Below are 19,599 nucleotides of genomic sequence, written 5' to 3' on the forward strand. Positions count from 1 at the left end.
CTGACGCTCAGGTTGTGCACAAAAATGAACAATTTGGGAAGAGGAGATGCGATTATTCGAGTCTTGTGGTTCGTTTTTATAGTTATAGATTTCCAACGACTATAAAAACGAGCTACAGGGCTCGAATAATCGCATCTCCTCTTTCCAAATTGTCCATTTTTGCACAATTCTGTACAATCTGAGCGTCAGTTAGGGAGACATTACTGTAATGGGACAGAGATACAGTAAATTCTCCCTAACTGACGCACAGATTGTGCGCAAAAATGAAGAATTTGGGAAGAGGAGATGCGATTATTCGAGCCTTGCGGTTCGTTTTTATAGTTATAGATTTCCAACGACTATAAAAACGAGCTACAGGGCTCGAATAATCGCATCTCCTCTTTCCAAATTGTCCATTTTTGCACAATTCTTTACAATCTGAGCGTCAGTTAGGGAGACATTACTGTAATGGGACAGAGTTACAGTAATGTCTCCTTAACTGACGCTCAGGTTGTGCACAAAAATGAACAATTTGGGAAAAGGAGATGCGATTATTCGAGTCTTGCGGTTTGTTTTTATAGTTATAGATTGCCAACGACTATAAAAACGAGCCTCAAGGCTCGAATAATCGTATCTCCTCTCCACAAATTGTGCATTTTCGTGGACAATCTAAGCGTCAATTAGAGAGACATTACTGTAACCGGTGTACGGATGCTTCTTCAATTTATATTTTGATCAAACATTGTCCGCCACGTTCTCTCACGAAATTCATAAAACACGCAGCGTTCTACATGTATGTCGTTAATCGACGAGCAATCTTTTCGTTTAGGTTTTAATCGAACATCCAATTACGTTAAATTAGATGTCAGAGCTGTTAAATTCCAGAAACACGGCAGAATGGAAGCAGCTTAATTACAGTTTGCACCGGGACGCGGTGAAACGACAGTGGCCGGCTTTAAATCGAGCAAATCAATTGGTACAAAGCAACGATAGAGAAACACACATCTCCGAAGCAGTTACTGTTAGCGTGCGTGCTCGGGGGAGAAAGAAAGAAAAAGCCGGCAGATTCGCGTGCGGTTCGCGGCTTTATGTTCAATGAACATGTCGGCTCATTATCACTGTTTCGCTTATCCAGTTTTTTGTGTACGCGGGACCGTGCTCGCGCGCGGATACCTTTCCATTAAACCGGGACGAACGAGGCGCATCCAGCGATCATATCAAAATCCCCGCTCGATAACTCCGTAGTCCCCGCGATCGATAGATTAACGTTAACGATCGCCGATTACATTCGCTTCCTGGATGTACTAATTACTTACGTACCGCGGGGAAACCCACGTGGCTCGTACCGCGGCCGCGCACCGTTCACCTGACGTATCAATTAGCATTCGAGCCAGCGAGTTTCACTCGGCCGCCGCGCCGCGCCGAGCCGAGCCGAGCCGCTGTGTTTTTTTAAATACGACCGACGATCGATAATTATTAACCGAACGCACGCAGATAATTGAAATTCGCAGTTTCCGATAATCGCTGCGAACGTTCCGACGAACGTCTCTCCGGAACATTTCGAGACCCGTATCGGTGAAATTCGAAAGGCTTTAATGAAACCGAAATTGTCGGCCGTTTTCCTAACGAAATTAGTATATCTCCTTCGTGATTCGATATAGTTCCACTCGATTTGATCGCTGGAACGCGTATCTCGATGAACGCAGATAATCCCGCTGGGACTGTCAAGCGGTTGAATACGGCATTCTGTTTGGCACGATCGGTTTGCGTTCTGTTTCTGAAATCGACTCTAATATCGTTTCCTAATCCAGCAGATTCCTTTTGAGTTGTAAACGAAAGGATTATGCGTCGATAATTAAAAATAACGTGTTGAATTCCAGGTTAAAATTGTGGGAAAATATTTAGACACTTTGAACCGTCGAAGAGGCGAATATATGCGAATGTCGAAATTCTACACTCATACACGAAAGTATTCGAACGCTTACGTTCCTAACATACAATTGATAAAATATATGTGTTAACACGTTCCGTGCCGAGCTTTTTTTACTCGAATCTTCACACTTTGATATTTTACTAAAACTTGATGTATTACGTGCAATTATTAATTCTCGTACACATAACAACGTAACAAAAACTTATCAACGCCCATTCTTGCGGTGGAAATTGATTCTTCGGTTCTAAATTTCTTGTAAACAATTTGTTCAGTTCACTAAGTAAACATGCAAGCGTGTACCATCGATGGTACACGTGGCACGGAACGTGTTAAACTGAAGCATTTGATATAATATAATACATATTGGGTTGACAACTAAGTAATTGCCGATTTGTTCAATGAGATAAACAATTTTTTTTACTTGGAACGAAGTTTAATCTGTAATGTATTTTCCATTTTGTTCGATGACCTTTTGCCATCTCTCTGACAACTTGAAAATTCCACGCTCGTAGAAAGTCTGATCCTTTTCGGCCAAAAACTGAGTTAAGTGAGATTTGACAGCGTCATCATCGTTAAAAGTTTTACCACGAAGGGAGTTGTTCAGGGATCGAAATAAGTGGTAATCCGATGGCGCGAGATCGGGGCTATATGGTGGGTGTAACATCAATTCCCAACCAATATCCATCAATTTTTGCCGAGTGGACAAAGACGTGTGCGGCCTAGCATTGTCCTGCTGGAAAATGACACCTTTACGATTGACCAATTCTGGTCGCTTTTCCTTGACCGCTGCATTCAATTTGTTCAGTTGCTAACATTCACGGATAATAAAAAATAACATAATAATAATAATAATTTTATAATATAACATTTACGGATATCATAAAAATGGGAGTGAGCGACATCTATAACTGAAATCGGCAATTACTTAGTTGCCAACTCAATATAACAGGGAATGGGTCTTGAAACTGCGTGAGCAAAATTAGAAAATAATTCAACAATATATAGCGTTTTTACAGTACATTTATTGTAAACACGTACCAGAAATGGCTCACAAAAGTATTCGAACTCTGACGATTAAGAATTCCCGAAAAAAGATCGCAGAATGTAAACAAACATTGCTCAGTTCACTAGCAGTTAATCCAAGGGAATCAGTGTTCAAAATTTCTGTCGCAATTTTCATTATTAATAATACAACAAAATGAATCGCAAGAAATCCGAAACATGCAAATCGGTAAGAGAATTAATAGCGAAGCGGTATAAAGAAGGCAAATCATACAGCGAAATCGCACGATTTGTAAACAGAAGCAAATCCACTATTCATTATATCGTGAAGACATTTAATACGCAAGGTAACGCTGCTAATATGCACCGTTGTGGGCGTCCAAAAAAGCTGAATGAAAGAGAAGAAAAGACAATTGTACGAAAAATCGAACAAGATCCTTTTACTTCTGGATCGCAATTGGCACCAATGGTGGCTACGCAGTTCCAGAAAGAAGTGTATCCAGAATTGTGTCGCCGATTATTAAGAAATAATGGTTTACATGCACGGGTTCCAAGAAGAAAGCCATTTGTTAGCAAGAAAAATAAAATTGTACGTTTAAAATTCGCCGAAAAATTTATTTACGAGAATAATTCATTCTGGGACAAAAAGTATTATTCTCTGGTGAGAGTAAATTTAACGTTTTTTGGTAGCGATGGACGTAAAAGTGTTTGGAGGAAAAAGAAATACAAAATGTCTCGTCACTAACGAGATCGTCGAAAGTAAGCCGTTCCCGATACCGCTCCGGCATGACGTAACGCAAATAAAGCGCATATCGCTCGTGATGTTTACCATTTTCTGATTATCGTGGGAACGTGATCCTGTTACGAAAGAAATTACGATACCCGAATCGCCTGTCACCGTTCAACGAGCCTCTCGGTGTTTTCTAGAGAAAGTACGGTTAACGTTCCTCGGCGAATGTTATAATTCCTAGTGAAGTGTAGCGAGCAAAACGCGGCGCGAAGACAGCACGTGATGCTGCAGCATGGCTTCGTTAACGTTCGAATAATTATCTTATTATTCCGATTATCATCTCTAGCTTAATTATCGCGCTGGCCGGACGGTAGCTTAATAACAGCCTATCCCAGCCGGAACTTTCTTTTACTTTGCACGTCGTTGATCTTAACGTAATAATGTAATTTTCAAGCGGCTCCCATGGTATTCTTTCCGCTGTGCTTTTTTATTCCCCGTAGACGTCCGATTATACCGGGCGAGCGTGTGTAATCAGCGTTTAAGAAAGTAAAGAATCGTGTTCAATTAGCCGCTGCGTCCAGGCCGGGTCCGACCGCAGCCAACAAAATCAGTATAATCGCCTTTCTCCTCGTGACCTAGTACCTCAAAATTATTCACCAAGGATATACGCCGGGATCAAAGCAAAAGGTGGAGAAACGGGGCGGAAGAGGGTGAAAGGGAAAGAGAGAAAGAAGCGGTAAACGTACGAAAAGCTTCCGGAGATTATTCAACGAGATAACATAATAAGCGTACTCCGAGAGAACTCTTTCAACCGATTCACACGCTTTCATCCGGCTAGAACGTCGAATTTACATACGCATCTTGCTTATCCAAAATCTTCGTTCTTTCTTTCTTTCTTTTTTCAATCGACGGATGATCTTAGAAGACACGGTGTACATCTTCTCGGCCGCGGCCCGATCTCGATATCTCGATGAGATATCGTTTCGTAACCATCCGATCTTAACTGTATCCTGACGTCTTTCTCACCTTTAACCAATCGGCTGCCATCTCTTTTCGGCGATGGCTGTACGAAATTCTACAAATATTTATTGCACCGTAGACACTCGATTGCTAGAAACGGGATGAACCACGCCATTGTACAAATCAGAAACGTCTTAACCCATCGTTATAACTAAGAGAGACTACCTTGTGTCCAATGGATTGCATTGTTATCAAAATCGAAATGTATAACTATGCACGTGTAGGTTTCTATGTATTATTATGCTTTTATCGAATTGTATAAACTTAATCTTAACAAATAGTCGTCGATCTTCGAATACTGCGAAATGATACGATTTTATAAAATACTTGAAACCGTAATGATTAACGCTAGATTTACGGAGCACAAAAAAAGCAGCTGTTTTATATTAGTTTCTACAAATAATAATAAGACGTTTATTCTGATTTTTAACAAGTGAATAAATGTAAGTGAATAAATAACTCATGAATATATCTTTACGATATGAATAATCGTAAATTAAAAAATTAGTGACTCGTCATTCTGACGGGTTTTGTAAACCGTAACGATCAATTAACCAGCATTTCTGATAATCTCGAAGACTTTTGTCAATGAGAACATCCAACGACCTGCTACGCGCATCACGACCTTGAACCTCGGAACACGCATGCCAAAATAGTTTTGGCCGAAACAACCGGTCGAAATACTCGACCGAGCGAAACATAGCTCCGATCGATCCAGGGTTGTGAGTTGTGAGATCATAGATCCAAGATCTGGTTCAGGAGATCTGTGCCGGCGTTGCGCAAGCCGTTGATGGAGGTCATCCGAAGTTTGAACGGAGCGTCCGTTGTCCGCGTCCGGTCGGCAAGCTTACGTTCACGATTCACTGGATTGGACGAAAGAGGACAGAGACGGATCGGTTGACCCGTGGATCTACCCAAGAGTCGAGAGTAATGTCATTTCTGTTGCCGAACCGCAACACGTTGTGTTTCGGGTGAAAGTTGATAACAGGCGAGGAGATATGAAAATCGTCGGGCCCGCCGCGCTCCGACTTCGAGGAAACGGACGCACAAGACTTTCCTTTGTGTCCCTTTCGCCCTGGGATCCTTCGCGGCGATCCTTCTACCTTGCGCGGCTATACGTCTTCCGTTTCTTTGAATTCTTACCTACGTCAGATTCCACAATTGCCTCGTTTACACGCTGCCGTAACAGCTTATGCGAGCCGCGGGTATTCTCGGAATCAACGCGGCGGCTCGGTATTAAACGTGTGCACACTTTCGGCAATAACAATAATAATAATAATAATGACAATAATAATAATAATAATAATAATGACAATAATAATAATAATAATAATAATAATGGCAATAATAATAATAGTAATAGTAATAGTAATAGTAATAATAATAATAGTAAGAGCTAATATTTTTCTTTCCGGTTGAGATACATCCGTCGCCGAGAGCTAGGTTTCGATTCGAATCTTCGTGTCTTTAACTTTTTTAGAGAGAGACGCAGTGCCAATATTAATGTACAGGATGTCCCAAAAATGTCTCGCAATCCGGAAATGGCGGGTTCCTCAGATCATTTGAAGCAGCTTCTTCCTTTACAAAAATGTTCTCCGAGGCACCGTTAACGAGTTATTAACGAAAAACAGTGACCAATAAGAATCGAGTACGGCTGACGCGAGGCGGCGCAGCCAACCAGCGCACGAAGCCCAGTTCCGCTCATTGGCTCGGTCGCCTCGCGCCAGCTGAGCTGGGATTCGACCGCCTCGACCGCTGGCGCCGTTGGCTCGGCCGCCTCGCGCCAGCTGAACTGGGATTCGACCGCCTCGACCGCTGGCGCCGTTGGCTCGGCCACCTCGCGGCAGCTGATCTCGCCTCTCATTGGTCACTGTTTTTCGTTGATAACTCGTTAACGGTGCCTCGGAGAAAATTTTTGTAAAGGAAGAAGTTGTTTCAAATGACCCGAGGAACTCGCCACTTTCGGATTACGAGACATTTTTGGGACATCCTGTAGATGAATTCTGTTAAGAAAGGGAAAAGTAAATGCATCAAATCCAATGTCTGTCTTCAGTTTTACTTTGAAACCGTAACTCGGCGATCTTGCAACGAACAAGATATCATTGCGAAAGTTGTTTATTATCGTTATGACTGACGGATAGTTTAAAGCGAACTCTGGTAAACGAACTTGTTCGCTGATACAAATGACAGTCGGAGTAATTATTATAATGAAACGAGTGCGTGATATTAAAACGCGCACCTGCAGGAAGTAGCTTGACCGATCGTGCACATACGAACGTACGCCCTTGATTTCTTTCTCTCCCTGCTGGCACGTTGTGTGTCGATCGACGTTTATTATTGATACCGATTGCATGAGAAAACTGTGATAATGAAAGCAGCACGCGATACACACAGTTCGATAAGTATCGTCGGATGCAATCGAGACTGAAGTAAATACGAAAAATTTGGATTTTCTTTGTATTCGTCGCTTTTGTTTGTTCTATGCTTTTTTTGCGTTTCCTCGACAGTGTTATACAACACGGCTAAGAGGTGACGATTACAAGCAATTATGAACACTTAACGTGACAACAGTACGGTCGGAGTCCACTTTGCGTAGGTTCCTGTAGTCCTAAATTGCGGCGACGGCGAGGTTCGTCGGATAAGCCACATCGTCGAGTCATTCTACCGACGGATTAAGATCGACTAGCTGCTGAAGGCCACAAGGGATTACCTTTTCCCCTTATTGTTTCGTTACCTCTACAGCAGAAGGATCGGAAAGAGGGTGTGTCGAGTTAGAAGTCGTGTCCCAGTGTGATTCACGGTGGAGAAAGTGACCTTCGGAAGCCAATTAAATTCAAGTTGTCTACTCTATGAGATACGCGATACAATGAGCGCTGAAACGTTTAATTAAATAAATTAAGCAGAAATTGACGATCGAGGCGATCTCTTTTTTATACCGGTTAATTTGCTGCGACCGAAACACGTGTTCTACGTAATTAAAAAGACATTTTTAGTTTATCAACGCGTTCGATCGCAGCGTACTTTCCTTTCGGCACGACCGATATTTGATTGTCAAGTGTACGAACGAATCGATGATAAGGAGCTCTTGTTCATTTCATCTACATAACACGTCACTCAATGAGTCTCCGGTCTGACACATACATGGCAACACTGTTGACAAACCTATATGATTTCTGGATAGTAGCATTCTTCAAACGATACATGTCAAAATTTCATGACATTTTGATGATTAGTTTACAGGTTACAGTGGTTTAGTGACCCCAGTTTTGTAATTTTCAAAACAATGGTTAGAAAAGAATTTCGTGTATAGATTAAACATTGTTTTTTGATGGGGAAAAATGCTGTTGAAGCCAAACAGTGGCTTAATAAGCGTTACGAAGACTCTGCACCAGGGAAATCAACTATTATTGACTGGTATGCTAAAATTAAACCCGGATGTACAAATACCGATGATGCTGAACGCTCTGATTGCCCAAAATCGGCAGTTGTTCCGAAAAACATAAAAAAAGTCCACAAGATAGTTTTGAAAGACCGTATAGTGAAATTGCGTGAGATAGCTGACCCCTTAAAGATATCAGAAGATAGCGTGTTTACAATTTTACACAACAATTTGAGCATGTGTAGATTGCTTTCGAAGTAGGTGCCACGTTTGCTCACACCGGATCAAAAACAACAACGTGTCGACGATTCGGAGCGCGGTTAAGCGATGGTTAAATTGAACGAATTACGCTTCGAATTGCTTCCCCACCCACAGTACTCTCCAGATCTAGCCCTCAGCGACTACTGGCTTTTTGCAGACATTAAAAAGATGCTCCAGGGAAAGAAATTTGGCTCAAATGCCGAAGCGATTGCCGAAACGGAGGCCTATTTTGAGAACAAAGACAAATCGTTCTACAAAAAAGGCGTCGAAAAGTTAAAGGAGCATTGGAACGAATGTATCGCTCTTGAAGAAGAGTATGTTGACGGATAAAGTCGAATTTCTAAAAAAAAATTTGTTTCTCTTAGCTAGACCGGAGGTTTATTGAGTGATGTGTTACAATCTATAGCGAGTCGTTCGCCAAGCGATGCTTTTCGTGTTTCATAAGAATCTATGAAAAATAGCTGACAAAATAATATTTACTTCGAGAATATCCAGAATGTTCGGTACTCACGAATCCTACTTTTGGAAGGTTCGATACGTTAATTTGAAATTGTTGCCCTTAATTCTGCCAATTATCGACTCGAATGATCGTTGATAGTATCGAACAATCGTTGAGCGTGTATTTCTCTTTTGTTACAGATTATCAGTTCCCGATAGACGTATCTGGCGTGGCCAAGGACCACCCCTTCCTCGAGACTGATTCTCTGCAAAGTTTATTCCGACGACTGCATGCTTTGAACCGATGCGCCAACATGAAGATCGACACGCATCACACGCACAGCACCAGCCACAGTAAAAGCGTGAGTAGATCATTCATTATGTACGGCTTGTAACGCTGATAAGTACGGAGGACGACGAAATTCTCTGCCGAATTATTATCGGCCTATGACCGATTGAATCGTTGTATTCGCGAATGATAGGGAATGCAGACGCCTCGCTTGCATATTAAACTCGAGAGATTTTGTTGTGAAAAGAGGAAACGCGTTAGATTTCTCGCATCCGGCCCGTGGATACTGACGAGCGAGTGTTTCCACGGACTAACCGATTCCTCGTTTACAAGCAAGACCCTTTTCAAACGGCACGAAGAGCGTGACGTCGCTCGGAGATCTAAAAGAAGATCTCCGGGAGGAAATACCAGTCTAGATCAGAAATGAACGTGGAGTGGCCTGGCGTGGCGCGGCGTCGGGTCGGAACGGGACGGAACGGGACGGGTGTTCGTCGCGACAAGAGGTTCTTTACCTAAACACTTCTCGGAATCCCACGGTTTTCTCGTGCAGCCTTTTCAACGATCACGTTCCACGGCAACTTCCGCGGTTGGTCAAGTCAAGATTATCTGTTTGAACGCGACCCGCTGCTTAAAATCCTCAAAACCGCCATCGACACTCGGCTTCCGAAGGAATTCCTCGCCAGGCTGCCTCTTTGCACATCACCGCGAATAATCCTCGCTGAAAACCCCGGGGAATTCGCAACACTTTGTCGCGGCTTGCTTTGGGATAACAAATTATGCAGCTGTTATCGAATGGTTGCGAATACACATCGCGCCGTGTATTCGGTTATTTATGGAACAGCTCGATACGATCGTATAGTGTTTAATTATGAATTATACCCTGGCTATTTTAAACCACCTCGCGAGGCCAACTAGAGACTGGTGTACCAGTTGCAATCATTATCGGACCAAAATTATGTACTCTATTAATTATGCGTTTCTTACATTCTCCATTATTTGCAAAATATTGTGTAATCGATAGACTGCGGAATTTATGCTAAAAAGAATCTTTAATGCTAAGAATAAAACACATTTCGATTGTTGCTGTTTGCGATTAATGCAGGCCATTTTCATTTCGCATACAATTCTGCAGTTTAATAATCGGAACAAATTCGTTGGCAAGGTTTTCGTCGTTTAAGGAACCTCGTAGTAATAAAAAAGATTCGGTTTCGATGATTTTGCAATCTTCGAAAGTCTACAATTTGCAGTTAAAAGCTTCGTAATCAATTATTTAGTGCGGCATTATCTGATGCTTTCGTTTGGGATCGCCATGTAGAAAATCATTGTCTAGATTTCTCTCTGTTACGGTATAGCACAGCGATTAAAAATTCTATTCATTCGGCTTCCAGTACATAAAGATTGCATACCATGCTACAAACCCGTCCCTAATTCTTCCTGTCACTTAATATCAACCAATTCCTGGTTCATTATCCAACAGCGGAGTAAAATTCCAGCTCGCCTCGAACGACGTTTCGCCACTATACACGTACATATATCCCCCATATTCTACTAAATATCGAAGCTATCTGTTCGTTGCCTCTCGACTCTCACTACAATGACTAATTGTAGGCTCTCGATGTTGGAATTCAACGAGTTATGACACGTTTCAGTTTGCCAGCGCGTATGGTCATTGTTATGCGCCGGCATCTCTCCTCTTGCGCTATTCTTACGATTTGCCTGAGGACGAATCAACCAATGGAATAACAACTAACGAGTGTCACGTGACCGGGATAGCGCCGCAGTTAATTATCGTGGAAAGTGCAGCTAGGCGCGGTCGAACCTTCGCGTTGCACGCGCGCGACTTCGCCCGACAACGTGGAACTTCGGTTCATTTTTATATTTTTCTTGTTGGAAACTCCAATTTTTTGTTTAGTTAATACGCGTGTCTGCTATTCGTATCGGGACCAAGCGGATCAACGATCGTCTCGAGAGTGTGCAGAATCAAAAATATACGTATATAAAAACTTCAGGATCCTAACGATTCATATTGCAAAATAGTCCTTGATTGCTTCTTCGCGTGCAACAATTATGTAGTTCGACGCGACGAATGTGATTCGCGAAATGAATGTCTGAAAGTGCAGGAGCTACGTACGAATTAACGAAGCCCGCATAATTGAGCAACTTGGGTGACTCGAGTTCAGAGGACTCGAGGCGCTGTGGCCGCACAACGATTCGCAAGCCTATTCATCAAGCTGCATTAGCGAAACTGCATCCGAGTGTTCTCTATATCCGTGTGGGGGGGGGGGGGACGCGACGGTCACGGGGCCCGTACAACACGATCAAATTGCTTCATTTAATTTCACGATTGTATTCAATTGACCGTGTTCATAAACTTTCATGAAACCGCTCGGCCGTTACACCGTGGAACTGCGGCCGCGAAGAATAACGAGGAAATCGAATGATGGAACGCGCCGCGCCGTCATTTTTCAAACGTTCAACGACGTTCGCGGCATTGTTTAACTCCTAGCGCTCCACGCGTTTCTCGAGTACGTTTCTGAGCAACTCGGGCACATTTTTGGAGCAAAGCGCCTGAGATAAAGGAAGTCTTATTTTGAGCGGAAAAGATTACACGTCCTTGCGAAAGCGTTTGGTTTTATTCATTTTATGTTGCCAAATATGAAAATGGACAAAATATGTTTTAATCGTAATGGTATCTACTTAACATTGTGCGAGGTCGGTGCATCGACATCGTGAATTGTGACCGAAATTTCCAAGCAGCAAATGCATCCTCATCGAAACGGGTAAATTTACTATTAACGATATTCTTCACAATTCTTAAATAAATATATCCCTCGTGTTCTTTGACGCGATTTATTATAAAATTAGCATCGCGAATCGTCCGCTGAATTCTGTTTGGATACGGAATTATCGAAACAGAAATATCTTTTGCGTGAGTTTGTCGGAATTTTTTTATTGTTAATCTTCACTGGAATCGGCTCGATCAATAATTAAGTTAAATTAAAAATTAGTAAATATTCTTCAGACGTTCTAAGATAAAGTTGTACAGCGTTTTTCTGAAAAATATCGCTACCAGCAACTCCGGCACATTTTTGGAGCTAAACGACTGAGATAAAGGAAGTCTTATTTTGAGCGGAAAAGATTACACGTCCTTGCGAAAGCGTTTGATTTTATTCATTTTATGTTGCCAAGTATGAAAATGGGCAAAAAATGTTTTAACCGTAATGGTATCTACTTAACATTGTGCGAGGTCGGTGCATCGACATCGTGAATTGTGACCGAAATTTCCAAGCAGCAAATGCATCCTCATCGAAATGGGTAAATTTACTATTAACGATATTCTTCACAATTCTTAAATAAATATATCCCTCGTGTTCTTTGACGCGATTTATTATAAAATTAGCATCGCGAATCGTCCGCTGAATTCTGTTTGGATACGGAATTATCGAAACAGAAATATCTTTTGCGTGAGTTTGTCGGAATTTTTTTATCGTTAATCTTCACTGGAATCGGCTCGATTAATGATTAAATTAAATTAAAAATTAGTAAATATTCTTCGGACGTTCTAAAATAAAGTTGTATAGCGTTTTTCTGAAAAATATCGCTACCAGCAACTCCGGCACATTTTTGGAGCTAAACGACTGAGATAAAGGAAGTCTTATTTTGAGCGGAAAAGATCACACGTCCTTGCGAAAGCGTTTGATTTTATTCATTTTACGTTGCTAAGTATGAAAATGGGCAAAAAATGTTTTAACCGTAATGGTACACACGCTAAGCACGTTTTCACTACAAATAACAATTGCCAACGTCGACAAAAACGTAGCATCTTCGGTGTAATTATGCTAAAAACATTGGGCTCCGCAGCAGAGCCTTCGGATTTACGGAACAAACGACGGATGTCTCCATAGCGGAGCCAACGGAGCGCTAAGGGTTCATGAAACCAAGCCTCTCACGGAGAGAAGCGCGTGGTCCGCGACGGTTCGTTAAATTCGTTCCGATGCGAAAGCGAGCGCTGCGCGATTTCGGTGTCACGGAACTCGTAAAGATCAATCTGCGAGCAACTGTCCCGGGCCGCTTATTATTTGGCCATGCCCGAGCAGGAAGCGTACCCGAAATTACACAATGAGCCTCGCGACGTGTTCGGATCGCAAATCAGAGTTAAAAGCGTTCCTCTTTCGAGCTTAAATCAATTATACGTTCTTCCCGGCCATCGAGCCCGTCGATTAAGATCACGAGGATCAATTCGTGCGATCTCGAGAAAGGAATTACTCGGATCCATTCACGCGCCTCTCGCAACAATCGCACAAAGGAGTGAAACGCGAGTCGAGCCCCGATTCAATTCATCGCGATTGATCGTGATTGCTGTTTCTTTTTCTTTCTTTTTCCTTTTTCTTCCCTTTCAAGCCATGGGCGAGACGAGGCAGGGCGAGACGAGGTGAGGTGCAAAGTAATAGATCGATCCGTTCGATCACCGATAAATTATGTCGACCGTTCTCTCGTGACATATTCGAGACTCATCGTTAATTGCCCGAGCTGAACCGTTTTGACAACATCCGCGCGATTGTTAATAATCATTGAATAGCGCGCGTTCAATTATCTCCTCGCCTCTATTATCGCCGCTATTATGACACACTAAATAGTTTCACTATCAGCTTTTAGCGACTGAGGATCGTTTTTGCTGTCGTTCGTGTGTTAGTAATAAATTATTCATTTTCCACGTTGCGGCGCGGTCTCGAAAATGTCACGCTTTATGCGTTCTTAGACTAATTTAAAAAGGAAAAATTAGTAAGTAACTTTTCTCACGAGTCAGAATACGAATGCAACGGTTCAATGAAGAACATTTGTATTTTACGCGATACGTTCAAATATCCGCGAAAAATTTGAACACGCAACGAGGGAAATATGACTGCACCGCAGATTTTTTCGTGGGAGGGGGGGGGGGAGGTGCATATTTCACTAGACCGATTATGAGAGCGCGTGCCGTGCACCGACCGTCCGATATTCTATTTCCGTCGAAATCGTAAAACGCATCTCCGTGTATCGCGGCCGAACCCGCTAACACGAAAGCTGCCGCGTCACGGGCTAATTAATTTTATATTTGGCAGTTTTCCGTTAGGAGACTACACTCCGGATCCTCATTCTCCCGCGCACTGGAACTGGGTCAGCGCAAAAAGGCGAAAACGCCGACCGATAACGTTTCTGCAATTATTCCGTTCGCATGCGAGCACAGTCATGGCGCCGGATTCCGCTAATTCCCGATCGTGGGGTCTCCTGATCGCAGATTCGGCTGTGGAGACCTGTTTTTTTTTCTTCTGGACAAAGTGATCTTAACGCTGCGCGAAGATTTAAAATTACGGTATACGTAATAGATCGCGTTGAATTCGTTCCGACACCGTCTGCAGTGTTGCGAAATAAAGAAGAAAACTTTTTTTGAAACTTTCTAAATTCTAGAAAAATATTTACTTAAAAAGATTTACTTTGGTTGGAAACGCGTTCTGCTCTTCGTGTATGACTTTAAATAAATTATTTAAAATGCTCAAGTTTTGTTCAAAGTTTAGATTGTTAGAAATATCGCGGCATTTGTAGATGACGTAAGTAAATTCTTAGGAATCAATAAAATAATGAAAATACGCCTATTGATATACGTACATTTCCCTGCAAAAGTATTAGGACACTTACAGAAAATATTAATTCGAATTTCTTAGTTTATGGTCTCTGATGATATGTATATGAATTAAATAAATTCTTAGGAACCGTTGAAATAACGATAACACGCATATTGATACACGTACATTCCCCTACAAAAGTATTAGGACACTTACAGAAAATATGAATTCGAACTTCTTAGTTTATGGTCTCTGATGATTTGTAGATGAATTAAATAAATTCTTAGGAACCAATGAAATAATGAAAACACGCCTATTGACATACGTACATTCCCCTGCAAAAGTATTAGGACACTTACAGAAAATATTAATTCGAACTTCTTAGTTTATTGTCTCTGATGATTTGTAGATGAATTAAATAAATTCTTAGGAATCGTTGAAATAACGATAACACGCATATTGATACACGTACATTCCCCTACAAAAGTATTAGGACACTTACAGAAAATATTAATTCGAACTTCTTAGTTTATTGTCTGTGATGATTTGTAGATGAATTAAATAAATTCTTAGGAACCAATGAAATAATGAAAACACGCCTATTGACATACGTACATCCCCCTGCAAAAGTATTAGGACACTTACAGAAAATATTAATTCGAACTTCTTAGTTTATTGTCTCTGATGATTTGTAGATGAATTAAATAAATTCTTAGGAACCAATGAAATAATGAAAACACGCCTATTGACATACGTACATTCCCCTGCAAAAGTATTAGGACACTTACAGGAAATATTAATTCGAACTTCTTAGTTTATTGTCTCTGATGATATGTGTATGAATTAAATAAATTCTTAGGAACCGTTGAAATAACGATAACACGCATATTGATACACGTACATTCCCCTACAAAAGTATTAGGACACTTACAGAAAATATGAATTCGAACTTCTTAGTTTATTGTCTGTGATGATTTGTAGATGAATTAAATAAATTCTTAGGAACCAATGAAATAACGAAAACACGCATACTGATACATGTACATTCTCCTGCAAAAGTATTGGGACACTTACAGAAAATATGAATTCGAACCTCTTAATTTATGGTCTCTGATGACTTAGAATAAATTGGTTTCACCTTGAATTCCTGAATTAAGGCCTTCGGAGCGATGCCCTCGCACACATAATTAGCTAAAGTGGTTAGTATTTGGATTTCGAAAGTCATCGAGGATTTCAATTTTGGCAACGGTAAACGGGTTTCAAAGCCACACGGTGCACCGAAGCGGCGCGGGGTCAGATGTCACGGGTCACGGGCTATGGGTGATTTCGGACCGGAGCGCGACTCGCGATTCGCGGTGGGAAAAAATGTCCGCAATATCGAATGATTTGGTATGCCGGCGCGGTTAATACCATAAACGCGAGAACGTGCTTTCTCTCCATCTAGGGAGGCAGAGCACGCGCGCGCGCGCGCGAACGCGCCGCACTGTGCACGCTCGCAGCCGAACCAAAAATCCTTCCTGCCCGCGAGATTTTTTATTCCTCTCCGTTGGCGTTGGCACGCTTTACACGACCCCGCGAGATTTTCTATTTATTAAATAGACGGCCGCGCAAAAACACCAGAACACCATAAAGCGCGTCCGCTTCCGGTGAGAGCCGCGACGCGACTTGTTGCAACCGCGTGTGTCCACGCACGTGTGAGGCCCGCGCTAATATGCAAGTACGGGGCAAAACAGCCGCGCTCCTGCTCCGTTTATGGGCATGAAAGTCCTTGATACCCCCGCAGAGACGCGCACGATCATCTATCGGTCCCCTACGACCTGCGAGATCGAGCGCGCCTCGCGCCTCGACGAAGACTCGCGCCAGATCTCGCGTGTCCAAGAAAACTGCACGATATCTGATACATGACGGAAACTATTGTGAATTGTATTTATCGACCGAGGTTTGGAACAAGCTAATTTTAGAATCCCAGCAACTATAAACGCTAACATTTGTGCCGTTTATTTTGAAAGTGGCATAAGTCACTTTTTCAAAAAAATAGAGTCAATGGTAACACTAATTACAATTGAACGGTATCTTTTCATTTAAAAAAAAAAAAGAAAAAAAGTGACTTATGCCACTTTCAAAATAAACGGCTCATTTGTGCAATTACGACAGAGTGAGAGAAACGCGAAGTTCGTTGCATTTTTCGGGTGGAAGATTCTTTTGTAGTTTGAAAAGATCATAGTCTGCTGAACACCCGGTATACCATAGTTTCACGTTGACAAGAAAAACACCGGAAGTATCATATCTACCCCTCTAATGACTCATGCCACAGATTCTAAGGCTTCACGAGCGATTTGAGATACTACTCTTTTACGAGTACGAAGCTCTCGAGTTACAAAGCTAATTTGGGTCGAATGTCAATTTCGATCGCGTCGCGTTGCTAATCAATTTTATATCATAATTTCGATCACGCGTTTATACAGATCAGATTGTTTAGATCTCTCTCTAAATATTGCTCTGATGGGAAAATTAATTATTTCGTAGGTAAAGATTGAAAATAAATCGTGAACTTTAACCCTAGAAAGATAACCATATGACAACGTACGTAAAAGATAACGTTTATTTTAAATTAAAATTTATAGTAAATTAAAAATTTATATCCTAGTAAATTATTTTATTATATAAATATTGCATTTAAATTAAAATTTATAGTAAATTAAAAATTTATATCCTAGTAAATTATTTTATTATATAAATATTGCATTTAAATTAAAATTTATAGTAATTTAATTATTGTTGTATTAAAAATACCTAATAAATTATAATCCTAACGTTTTTTTTAAATTAAAATTTATAGTAAATTAAAAATTTATATCCTAGTAAATTATTTTATTATATAAATATTGCATTTAAATTAAAATTTATAGTAATTTAATTATTGTTGTATTAAAAATACCTAATAAATTATAATCCTAACGTTTATTTTAAATTAAAATTTATAGTAAATATTTAAACGCTTCAGAGGCGCATGCTTTTCTAAGGCGTCAATTTTATACTAACAATGGATATTTATTTAAGTTAATCTAGTCATTTTAAAGGTTTGGCATTATTGTAAAAATAAAATGCATTTATATTATATTTTTTTATATTTTAAGTAATTTCAAACTTAAATCACTAGACCTCTATGAAAAATTAACAAAAATCAACAGTCTTCGCAGGCGCCTCTGCGACGTAGGTTATCTTTCTCGGGTTAAATACATAAAGATTGATAATATTAATCAACAATAACGTTTTCTTGTGTGCTTTGAAAAGTGCTGCGAATGCATAAAGATCGCAGTCTGACGACAATAAGTAACGTTCTTCGTAACTCGGTCGGGCAGCGAATTTCGTTTTCTACGATGCCCGAAACGAATGTCTGTGGCTCGGCGTGTCCGTCAATATTGCTTCATAAAATATTTGACTAGCAGCGCTTACAATTACCGGCACGCGTGTTTTATTTTCTCTTTATTGTCGCATTGACCGGGTTTTAGAACGAGGTCTATTGATTCTTCCGCGACCCTGAGCCTCTCGGTAACACCACTACCGGGCCTGCTTTCCGCCGTTACCCGGCGAATTCGGTCAGCCATAACTCCGGTCGAAAAATAAACTTCCAACGGCGAAGCGCGCGAAATATCTGCGGACAAAGATCCGATAAAAATGGATTTCCCCACGGCGCATTTTGCCACGTTCGAATTAATAGCGTGGGCGAGCCATTAATTAAACGTGACGCCGAAGGCCGCGCGAAAGCCGAATTTCGCGATGAATCGCGCCCGTGCCCGCTGGATTATCAGCCAATAACGATGACTAACGTTCCGGACCATCGGCCCGGTGATCTATCAAAATATATCGCGTGCAACCTTTTCGGCTGGGGTTAACTTAAATATCGCTAAACGACTGCTGAAATGTCAATCGCCGCGCGTACCCGTCACCGCGGACCTTTTCAATTTCAATCCTCGTTACTTTCAACGTCGAATCGACAATTTCACCGGTCCTAAATTAAAAACACCGTTCAAGCGAATTCCTATCTTCCGGTTAAAAATTTCGTTTGAATTGGCGTCGCTCGTTTCGACGTTAGGTCACATTCTCCTCCGTTCATTATATTCGAATCAATTGCAACAAATACAGGGTGTCCCAGGTTTTAATGTTCGAACTTTGTTAGTGTATTCTATGGTATGAAGTAAGAAAAAAATGTTACGTAAACATAGGTCATATAGAGCTTTATTAACCCTAGAAAGATAACCATATGACAACGTACGTAAAAGATAACCATACGCTTCAGAGGCGCATGCTTTTCTAAGGCGTCAATTTTATACTAACAATGGATATTTATTTAAGATAATCTAGTCATTTTAAAGGTTTGGCATTATTGTAAAAATAAAATGCATTTATATTATATTTTTTTATATTTTAAGTAATTTTAAACTTAAATCACTAGACCTCTATGAAAAATTAACAAAAATCCACAGTCTTCGCAGGCACCTCTGCGAAGTAGGTTATCTTTCTCGGGTTAAGAAGTTATAACAAAAGTTTGGTATAGGAATAGTAATCAACTTGTTGTTACTGCGAGCATTGGCTTGAATAGATCAGCGCATGCCGTGTGTTTATTAATACATTTCGAAATGTATTAATAACCGTTGTTGACAATACATGATTGACATCGATCGAAGATTTTTTTTATTTTTTATTTTTTTTTTGTTTAGTCGATTACTATTCCTATTCTGAATTTTTGTTATAACTTCTTAATAAAGCTCTATATGACCTACGTTCACGTAACATTTTTGTCTTACTTCGTGCCATAGAATATACTGACACAGTTTGAACATTAAAACCTGGGACACCCTGTATATTTCGAAATAAATTGAGAAGATAATGTAACAACGTTCTGAAATTCTTGCGGCGTCTTCATCGCGCTGTACATATTTTGCTTATTAATAGGCGCAACTC

The 19,599-nt window shown here is 40.8% G+C and overlaps 1 protein-coding gene across 3 annotated transcripts in view; it reads left to right on the forward strand.

Moving 5' to 3' along the window:
• The window catches only part of cv-c (RhoGTPase activating protein), a 550,236-nt gene that overhangs the window by 490,547 nt on the left and 40,090 nt on the right, over window positions 1-19,599 (forward strand). For all 3 annotated transcript variants that reach the window (XM_033472618.2, XM_076523451.1, XM_076523452.1), the window contains one exon: window positions 8,944-9,104. In XM_033472618.2, the coding sequence (XP_033328509.2) occupies window positions 8,944-9,104 (161 nt within the window). The remainder of the gene's footprint in view (window positions 1-8,943; window positions 9,105-19,599) is intronic.

This window comes from Megalopta genalis, chromosome 7 (assembly GCF_051020955.1).
Source record: "Megalopta genalis isolate 19385.01 chromosome 7, iyMegGena1_principal, whole genome shotgun sequence".
NCBI lineage: Eukaryota > Metazoa > Arthropoda > Insecta > Hymenoptera > Halictidae > Megalopta > Megalopta genalis.